Genomic DNA, 10,777 nt, shown 5'->3' with positions numbered 1-10,777 from the left:
CCGTACGATGTATCAGGCCCTTGTCGGACATGCAATATCCCCCATTAGTATGTGACTTGTTACAAGTAGTCCACACCGCGCCATTGCTTTCCAGTTGTACATAAGAGAAATGTAGGATTATAGGTATTGCGCCTCCTCTGCTTTTCACTTTGTCAGGAAAATCATTTAATCAGTGAACTATAAAAAACTAATAATAATAATAAAAAAAAAAAAAAGAGCTCTTGAAGGGATTGTCTGGTTAGCTGAAATGGAGGACCTATCCTCAAGACAGGCGATCAATATCTGATCAGTGAGGGTTCGGCTTTCAGCAACCCCGGCGATCAGATGTTTGAAGGGGACGTGGCGATTCGGTGAGCGCCGCTTCCTCTTCATCACTTACGCTGCTCCATACTGTACCATGGCATCATACTCGTATCGGCTGCTCACAGTAATACAGCATCCTCCCGTTCAAGTGAAGAAGGTTGTAATACTGTAAACAGACGCTATAAGGGCAACCGCGCGCACGTAAATATACACGGCGCATAAGTCCTAGAAGCAGCAGGGAAATCTGCCCGAAAAAATGCAACAAATTGTGGTGCAGTTTTTCAGGTGGAATCTCCGCTGTGGAAATACTGCTAGAAAAAAAAAAGTTCATACTTAACCCCGTTCTTCTAGGGATGCGTCCCCGAGTACAGCCCGGCCTCCTGGGATGTCGCTGCAGTCCATGTGACTATATGTGATATAAAACGTCTTCCCAGGAGGCCGGGCAGCAGATCGCCCCCCCTATGACAACGGCCGGGGGCAAGTATGAATCTTTTTATTTATTAAAAAACAACAACTTTACTTTCCCCTGACTTGCCATTTTTGTAGCAGAGTTGCCGCTTTTTCGCTGCAAACAAAACGCAACATCTGCTATTTGTTGCGGAATTTACCTCCCCATTGAATTCAATGGAGAAAACCGGCAGCAGAAAAGCAGCAAATCCGCAGCATAACTTGGCATGATGAGGTTTTTGGTTGTTTTTTTTAAAAAAAAAAAAAAAAACACGTCAATTTCTGATCGGTATCTCTGCGGATTTTTTCCAAAAAGTGTGCGGATGAAATTTGTTAAAATCTCATCCAATCTGCTGCTACTGTAATACGCTGTGGATTTTCTGCAACGAAATCAGTTGCGGAAAATCTGCAGTGTTTACGGTGTGTGTCTCCTTACACAAGTATCGCCGCTAAGCAGAGCTAGGCCATCAACTTTATCTCACCGGTCAAACCTTGAAGCGTCGTTCACATCTGCGTCTGGGCACCATCGGAGATCTCCGAACCCATGAACGATCGAACCCGTAGTCGACTGCGCTATGGTTTCCTAAAAAAAAACTGAACCGTTACGGAACGAAGACAAACGGAAGCTACGGTTTCAGTTTGCCTTTCCATCAATGAGTTCCTGCGATGGAAACCATCAACGGAAAGCAGACGCTGATGTGAACAGGCGCTTACATCACTCACACCTACATATATAAATGTTCTAGAGGTTCTTGTTCACGGGAGCAGGGACTTTCTGGATTTCCAGTCCTCCCATTAAAGACCAGCACAGTCACTCTCACTAGCCTGAAATAGCCGATAACAGGGAACGATTGAATGTGCGTAACGCAATGCTAGAAACACTTCAGGTTTAAGGCCCTAGTCATGAATTTTTGTATCACAATTAAAGGGGTTGTTTCACCACAGACATTTATAGCATATCCACGTGATAGGCTATAAACGTCTCATAGATGCGGGTCCCTCATGTGTTTAAGGTGTACCACTAGTGTTAGGGCCTCCGTCAGCGCAGTAATGTAAAGAGGGCCTAATGCGGACGGTTTTCACATTTATGGTGCAGAAGGAAACCTCACTTGACCCTTACATAAATATCAGCAGCTCCGCACGGACTCCAGTTCTCCAGTCTTTGTGGTGGTCAGGATCCAGGAATGTCACCTGCGGCTATGAAATATTAGACAGTGACCTCATATTCTGCTTCACGTGGAATGAATCAGCATACAGCTGACTTGGTCGCCGTATAGGACACTTACTTAAAAAAAAAAAAAAGTTAATTCATTTACATAGTCCTGAAATTGCAGGGACCGTCCCTATTTTTATTTTAAGGGTAATTCCTGCAAATATTTGTCCAACAAATGCAAGAACGGAATAAAAGATGAATCAAATAATGGCCCGATTCTCCCCTGGATCCACTATCACCTCCCATTATACTGTCCTTACCATAAGGTCCTAATAAATCGGGAAGAAATTCTTTCATGAACGAGCGATGATTTCGCAACCGACACATTTGCGTAAAAAAAAACAAACTATTACACGTAACAATCGCAAAAGACTTTGCCGTATTGACTAAACGGTGAATTGTTGTCCGCAACAAAACCAACGTCAAACAAAAAGCGCATCATCTCTTATCTGCAAACAACTGGAAGATTTCGGATAAGACGAGGAAATGTGGCGTTGACGAACGGTAAATCTATTACTCCGGTAGATGTGGCCGATCCACAGAAACAACAACTTATCGTTCGTTGCGATTACCTCTTACATTCAAAACAATTATACGAAAATGTGTATGATATTCGCTCCGTCTAATAGTAAGGAGTATGCATGGAATATTCGGGGGGGGGGAGGGGGGGTTAATGGACAGCCATTGTCCTTCATTATAAGCTTTTTCTTTTAAAAAAAAAAAAAAAAAGGGGGCCCTGCCTTTTCTTGGAAGGAAAATAATGGGGGACACGGTACTCACACGGGTTGCAAATTTGTCGCAGATTTTCTGAAGTGAATCATCAACAGCGTTTCTGGATTCCACCCCTTCCACCCCTTCTATATTGAAAAGGGTGAAGCCCTTTTTGCCCAGAAAATGTTCCGCAGCATGTGGGGTGTTAAATCTCACCCACATGGGCGGAAAGGTATTCCGCTGCAATTCAGTCGAAATATCACCGTACACAAAAGTGGCACCGCAGTTTTTAAATAGCCGAGTATACAGTGCCTAAACAACGCCATACTGTGCCACAATAAGACCACCATACGGTGCCCGGATAACAAAGCTCAAGTTCCAACTTTTTTAGCGGAGCATCAAAAACTTGTAGCCACTGTAAATCATCATGATGAGGGAGGTCTAGACCCCAAGGTCTCCCATCCTCTCCCTAATTCTGAAATTTTTCCCTCCTCATGTCACAGCTTGACTCCCACTGCCCCGAACCTGCTCAGATCAAAGAAAACTCAGATCAAGGGAAACACCATCCCAAAACTTCCTGTAATGTCATCTGACCACTGTGAAGGGTCAGTAAAACGGGTCTTGTGCAATAACTACTAGGGCCGCACGGACAACTCCCATTATGTGTGTAGCAATGTAACCAACAATATCGAATCTAGACGGCCACTCTGCCATTTGGGCCATGTGACCAGAATCGGAGACCACCACTTCATTTCTGGAGTCCTGCGATCTCAGCGCCAATCCCCCCCCCCAGCTTCCTTTGGTTGATGTCTCCGATCCCTCCTGCGTCATCTACCACCAGCTTGAAATCTCGTGACTGCGCTGTAGGCCGGAGTACAGGAGCGAAAGCCCGGTCCGAGCTCCGGCTTCATATTCCTTCTGCGTTTGCGTGAGAGATTTACATTTTTTTTTTGGGTAAGTTGTACTATTCCAAGGTATATTTAGGAAGATCTCACCAGCAACTAGATCGCAGTTTAGGGGGCATAAAACTGCAGACAGGTTCCCTTTAAAAGGAACCTTGGGCAAAACTATACACTATATTATGCTAGTGCAGGGTCTGAGGGGGTGGAGCATGACAACGGGATTCTCTTTTTGGTGTTTTTTTTAAATTTGTGTCATGCCCCGACCCCCTCTGGCCCTGCACTAGTCATACCACAGTATGGCCCTGTTCACACTGAGTTTTTTTTGCAGGCAGAAAATTCTGCCTCGAAATTCCGTTTGGAATTTTGAAGCCAGACTTTGATCTGCCTGCATACCGTTTGCTGCGGTTTTCACTCTCGAACATTGAGCGCCAAAAACGCAGTGAAATACTCTTTCTCTGCCTTAAATTTATGTCAATGGGAGGTCAGAGACGTAAACGCCCGAAGAAAGGGCATGTTGCTTCTTTTTCCCGCTGGCGGAAATCAATGGGAGGCATTTTCGGATGTTTTTTGGCACGTTTCCCGACGCGGTTTCCGCGTAAAAAAAACAAAAGAAAAAACCTAGTGTGAACAGGGCCTATCACTTTTCACCAGAGTTTTCTTACCTTTCGTCTGATTGCAACATTAGCCAACTGCAACTTTTGCCACCTGCAATTGGTCATGGGGCACAACGTTATAGGACTTTGGCCACATGATGCGTCGTGGCAGCCGAAGTCATTGCCGCCTCATAGATGTAGTCTTACGTTACAGTATTAGACCACTCAAAGTGTGCAGTCAGATGAAACTTTTGGCATCCATTGTGTCACGGACGCATTGAATTGACCCACTTTGCCACGCCATGCCACCCTATAGGACACGGTGCACACCAGTAATCGTGGTCTTGATCAAGGTTATCCCATTGGTGAACCTACACTATAAAGATTAGAGAAGTACACAAATAATTCCCTAACAAACAGTCATAATCTCTCTGCGGGCTCACGGTCAGCGACACACTTTTTCCTGACCGATTGACGCTTATTATCAGATGATGTCATTTATGGTGAGAGATTCCACTATGAAGTATATTTTATAATAATATTACAATACTTTTATATGCCGGAGTGCGAATAGTAATCCTATTTGTCGTATTCGGTTGAGGTCTAGGACGTCTCGCTAATCCGAGAACATTCCTGGACCTGTATGGATTATTTTTACAATTACAAAACCCCTAGAAAAACCGGCAAGACAGAAGTGATGTGACATATGTACTCAGTATGGAGTATAAAGGGATGATTAGAGCTGGAAGCAAATCTGCCCTAAGGGTAAGATCAGATGTAAGCAGGGTGGGGCAGGTTAGATAAGAAGCGCTGAGGCCTCCTGCTAGAAATCTGTTCTGCACAAATCCCCAATCACCGGCTGGAATGTAAGCGGAGGCCACTGCATGACGGCTAACGTTTACCTCAAACTAAAAAAAAAAGTTCTGCTAAGCCCCCTCCCAAGATGGGACCATAAACAATCTGGGAGGAAGGTTGGCCATACACATAGAATTTTCATTGGCAAGGAAGCGGCCACTCAATCGTCCGTAGGATCGGATCCCACCAGCAACATGCCAAACTAAAGGTCCTTTTACACGGCCAGATATGGGCGTTGAAAACGAGCGCCGATCGACGAGACAGCTCATCGATGGGCGCTTGTTCGCTTCATTCTCAAGGAGTGATGATCGCTAATGTAAGGGGACAAACAATCGTTAATACGGTCATTCGACCCATAATACGGACGTTCGATCCATGCATTATGTCGGCAGAACATCTTCTGGATAAGGAGACGTGCTGCCGACTAGCGACTGCCATTTTATTGTCCGAATAAACGCGCAGACCAATCGATGAACAATCGCTTGCTCGTTCATCGGCGCAGCGTTTACGCAGGACAATGATCGGGAACAAGCGTTTATATGAACGCTTATGGGACTGTGAAAAAGGGGCCTTTAGGACCAGTGAGAAGAAAAACAAAACTTTCTGAAAGTTGTGCCCCTTCAATTCTACAAGATACCAAACTCACGGACTGATGGCAGGAGACCATTTAATGCTGGGTTCCCCCTTAAGCAATGAATCTAGTCTAAAAACGACTACACATACTCCTTGTATAGTTCACTTTCCTTCAAAGTATGAAGTGAACCTTCTATGTAACAAGGGGTTAAGCGAAGACTGAACGCAGCATTAATCAGCAGCGTGCAGATGTGCCCTACGGCGGTAAGAAGGCTTACGCAATAATTGAATTACATCAAAACTGAATCACAGCAGGAGGAATCCGTCTTCCCTGTCCTACCCTGCAGGCGGAGATCATGATTAACCTTGCACAGGGTGGAGCTGGATTTGCACTGTCTTACACCCTCTTTGCCCTTTTACACGGGCAAACTACGTTTCTTTTGAACGGTCCTTCCCGATCATTGTTGTCCTGTTTACACAAGGCAATCAGCCAATGAACGGGGAAGCGCACGATCCTTGGCTGATCGCATCTTTTACGCAGCTAAAAAAACAAGAACGCTAGTGGGCATCAAACCTCCCTGTGTAAACAAGGAGATGTGCTGCCAACATGATGCAAGCGCATAAGGATGAGCGATCGTAGGAATGATAGTTTGTCCCCGTACTAAACCATCATGGCTTCATATCAAGGGAGCAACGAGTGCCGATCGACAAGATGTGAGGTCGATCTGCGCTCCTTATAAAAGTGGTAAACTTGGACGAAATCTGACCGTGTAAAACATGATCCATAATTAAAACCGTGCATACATGTGACCTGGTGATCGATCATTGACAAACGTTAAAGAGGATCTGTCGCTAGTTTAGTGATGCCCCGTCTCCCAACTAATCTAATAGGCGCTGCCACACTGATAAGTCCAGTAACCATTGTGTGCCAAAACGCTTATTATTTTAATAGTTATGAGCTTTTATCTAAATATGTAAATGAGCCTATACTAGACAACTGGGCAGTGATTGTCCTGAGGTGGAGCTTCCTCACAGCCTCTGACGCTGTCCAATCAGCATGAAGCTGCTTCACACAGTGTGAGAGACTGAGGCTGGAGGGAAGGGGGATCACTTCAAATGGCCATATCTCCGGCTGTGGACCACCTAGAACAGCGGTTCTGGTGGCATATGAAAGATGAGATTCTAAAATTTCATATGGCACCAGAATCACAGCTGTGACAGAACCGGAGATATCACCAGTTGAAAACAGAGTCAGGAAAGGAAGCTATATACTATATGATCAGGCTGTGTTGCTGGGCAGGGAAGAAGGAGAAGCTGTATGCTGATTGGGCGGTGTAATGTTTTCTGTATGACGCTGTCCAGAGTGAAGAGTCCCCTCCTATTTGGCTATTAGACCCAAATTACCATATTCAGAAAAATGGCAGTAACTTTGATAAACTTTTTTTTTTTTTTTTTTTTTTAAAACAAAATCACACTGTGGTGATCAGCATGATAGCGCCTATTAGATTATTTAGGACATAGGGAATTTATAAACTGGTGAAAGATCCTCTTTAAGTCTGTGGTTCTTAAAGGAACGGTTCCAATCTTTGGAAGCTGCTTGCAGAGCAGAACCTGCCTACAAAATGTCACATATAGTTGTAGTGGCACGATTTTATTAAAGGGTAACTAAACGTATGACAAACTTCTGACATGTCATAGTGACATGTCAGAAGTTTTGATTGGTGGGGGTCCGAGCACTGAGACCCCCACCAATCGCTAGAACGAAGCAGCAGAAGTGCTCTGTTCAGCTTTTCCGAGAAATCAATGTATCGGAGTACGGGCTCAATAGAAAGTCAATGAGCCTATACTCCGATACATCGGCTTTCCGGACAAAGCTGAACAGAGCACTTCTGCAGCTTCGTTTTAGCGATTGGTGGGGGTCTCAGTGCTCGGACCCCCAGCAAGTTAAACTTCTGACATGTCACTATGACATGTCAGAAGTTTGTCAAACGTTTAGTTATCCTTTAAAGTGATAAAAGGCCACATGACTGAAGCTGGAGGGGTCCCAAAAGGTTGACCCCCCCCCCCAAATTGAGACATTGACAATGTTTAGCCACTCCGACAAAACAGACCCAAATACGGACACTGGGATCTGATCAATGGCAAAAAGGGTCACATGTGAGGGCTTGAAGAACAAATCCTCTATGACAGATTTTCAGCGGACAATTTTAAAACAGAAAAGCAGAACGGAAACCTCTGCCAATTGATTTGAATGGGAAATACGGCGCTCTGTTCCGACGGGGAGTTTTTTTACGCCTCGTTTTACAAAAACGGCACGTAAAAAGACACCCGCAAAAAAGAAGTGCATGTCACTTCTTGGGACGTTTTTTGGAGCCGTTTTTCATTGACTCATTAGAAAAACAGCTCCAAAAACGGCCGTAAAAAACACGAGTTGCTAAAAAATTGTCTGAAAATCAGAGGCTGTTTTACCTTCAAAATAGCTCCGTATGAGCTACGGCTGAAAATACGGGGGCTTAAAGGGAAGGTGTCGCGAAAAAATATTTTTTTTATAGAATATTGCTTTTTAGTATGTCATTAAAATTAATTTTAATTTATTTGTGTTTTTAAAAACGGCCGTGTAAAAAAAAAACGCCTCGTAAAAAGAAGTGCATGTCCCTTCTTGATCCGTTTTTCATTGACTCAATAGAAAAACAGCTCCAAAAACGGCTGTAAAAAATGCCACAAAAAACGGCTGAAAATCAGAGGCGGTTTTCCCTTGAATACAGCTCCGTATTTTCAGACGTTTTTAGTTAAGTGTGTGAACACTCCCGTTCTTTTTAGCCCTACTGGTGCCATACACAAGAAAGCTGGAATGCAATTGGTTGCTAAGTGCAACGGCTCCAATGCCCCCCCCCCTATTTTAATAAATCTCATCCGTGATCTCACAAACATGGAGCACAAGAATGACAGGTCAGACTCGCAGAGAAGGTTTTCGATCGATTCCAGATGTCAGCACCCATATTATGGGCACAACGCCCGGACCTACCTCGGGTCTCCTGACCTGGACTCAGATTACCATAGGATCTAAGTTTGGTTCAGTAGAATTTGCGGGAAGTCCAAGTATTGCAAAACCCGCCAATATTCCGGACATCTGGAAGACGTCTTCTTCAGGACTAGAGAGACATTTACCATAAGACACTGTTCACACTATTAACAGTTTTACAAGAGGATACGTCCGCCCCACTGTCCCCCATCACATACAGCAAAACCACCTCTATACGGAATAAAAACAGAAGACTGATAACGCCACAATATATACTGTACTACCGCGTGAGATTATATCTATAGGAGGTCCGAGCAGTATAAAGGGGGGGGGGGGTAGTCCTAGAACAACCCCCATGAAACACTACCAACCCCCCTTGACGAGGTGATCATCTGTGACCAACCGGGGTGGGGGGGGGGGGGCACCCACGTAATACATGGTTGCCCGGAGTTCTCCGAAGCCCTCGGCAGCAGCTCTCCACTCTTGGTCATAGAGGAGGGGTCCCAAGCGGGGACCCCCCCCTAAGCATGTGCCAAGGGACATGATTAAAGGGATTTGCCCAATCGGACACAGAGGGGGGGGGGATTCTGACTGATTCCTAGAACAGCGCCACTCACTGGTGCCATGTCAGGAATTGCAACGCAGCTCCATTCAAGTGAATAGGGTTTAGCTGCAATTGCAACGCAAGTTCAGTAGTAGCGCTGAATATCTAATCATCAATTTGCATTCATTAGATTTCCCCTTTAGGGTGCCAAGCGGTCTGTAGTCTAGAAGACATTTTGTATTCACAGCCCCCCCCGATTTTGGACCCTGCAAACTCAAATACAGTTCCTATCCAATGTCCTGACTGGTCAGGGTATGCTGGGAGTTGTAGTTTTACAACATATTGGGAGTCCCTGGATTTGTACAGCCGGAAACATCTTTCCCATAAACCGAATGCCCAAACGGTGCGCTGTACGACCAGTTATACCCAAGACCGCCCGAAACCTCCACACGCCATGTTAAGAGCCCCAGCAGGGAAGGAGTAAAAGATGTAACAATTTTTTTTTCTTTTTTAAAACATTTTTGTTGCAAATTCAGAACGATTAACGATAAACCGTGACCGATAACGGCCGGAACGACGGTCACAACTGATCATCTGGTGACAAACCTGCCACCAGTATAGTCACCGTGCCCAGTAGGTGCCACCATTACCATCAATGAACGGTCACATTTAAAGGGGCGATTTGGTGCCATGGACTGGATTGGTCGGATCAATAAAAAAAATTGGCGCCAGGCTTACTGTCGGGTGCGGTGCCACCACCTATATGCACATACATGATAGATTAACCCTTTCAGTGCTGTTTCCTGCATGCATTAGACGGGCACAGCCCATATCTCTACACACCCTGCTCAGAAGTTTTCAATCCCTGCGGCTACAGAAACTTTACAGGTGCCAGCTGTGGGCACCTCTCTGCAGCATCTTCAGTAGGTGCCCCGTTCCATGCCAGGCACATAGCCCCCCCTCCCCCACCAGAGCAGCAGCGGGGTCTTACCTGGATGAACTGGATCGTTAAAGCACTTTTGCCCACTCCTCCTCCTCCTACCACCACCAGCTTATACTTCTCCACCGGGGTGGACGAGTCCTTGGCACTCATGCTGGGCATAGGGCGATAGGCAATACAGGAATGAAATATCAACTTCTCTTCACCTCAGCAAACTTTCCATGGAGTCAGTCCCAGCAAAAAATGGCTGCCCTGCCTTCTCCCGACTCCTCCTGGGGCGTTACTTAGCTATGCTAATGAGCTCATGAATATTAATGAGGACGGAGTGACCGGGGTCTGATTCACTAAACTTCATCTCCCTATTTGGTGAAGGGGCCGCGAGGAGATGACGGTCAGCCCGGTCCCCCGCGGTCCTAGCGCCGCCGGGTTGAGTACATTATAAGAAGCGTCTCTGCCTGCAGATGTTTTTGTTGCCCAGAGTTACTCTGAATCTTCTTGTGATCACAACTGGCTCCTTATAAGGTGGACTGACTGCTTGTAGGACGATTCTGACAGATGAATTGTTCTGCAATGTGTGGAAAGAGGACAACAAGCAGCTATGCCCTGAAGGCGCAGATTTTACAAATGTTCTTCATTTATTGTCTACCATAAACACTTTTCCGCTGCATTCTGAC

The 10,777-nt window shown here is 45.4% G+C and overlaps 1 protein-coding gene across 2 annotated transcripts in view; it reads right to left on the bottom strand.

Moving 5' to 3' along the window:
* LOC142662185 (ras-related protein R-Ras2-like) overlaps positions 1–10,470 on the bottom strand; it is a 34,844-nt gene extending 24,374 nt beyond the window's left edge. Inside the window, exon 1 of one of the 2 annotated variants that reach the window (XM_075840219.1) lies at positions 10,155–10,470. In XM_075840219.1, the coding sequence (XP_075696334.1) occupies positions 10,155–10,265 (111 nt within the window). In that variant the 5' untranslated portion in view covers positions 10,266–10,470. Of the gene's footprint in view, positions 1–10,006; positions 10,101–10,154 lie in introns of those variants that run through there. The other variant, XM_075840220.1, reaches the window with a different exon arrangement.
* Positions 10,471–10,777: the final 307 nt, after the last annotated feature.

The sequence above is a fragment of the Rhinoderma darwinii genome, chromosome 10 (assembly GCF_050947455.1).
Source record: "Rhinoderma darwinii isolate aRhiDar2 chromosome 10, aRhiDar2.hap1, whole genome shotgun sequence".
Lineage (NCBI taxonomy): Eukaryota > Metazoa > Chordata > Amphibia > Anura > Rhinodermatidae > Rhinoderma > Rhinoderma darwinii.
Note: the sequence above shows the minus strand (reverse complement) of the source record. Positions and strands in the feature narration are given on the sequence as shown.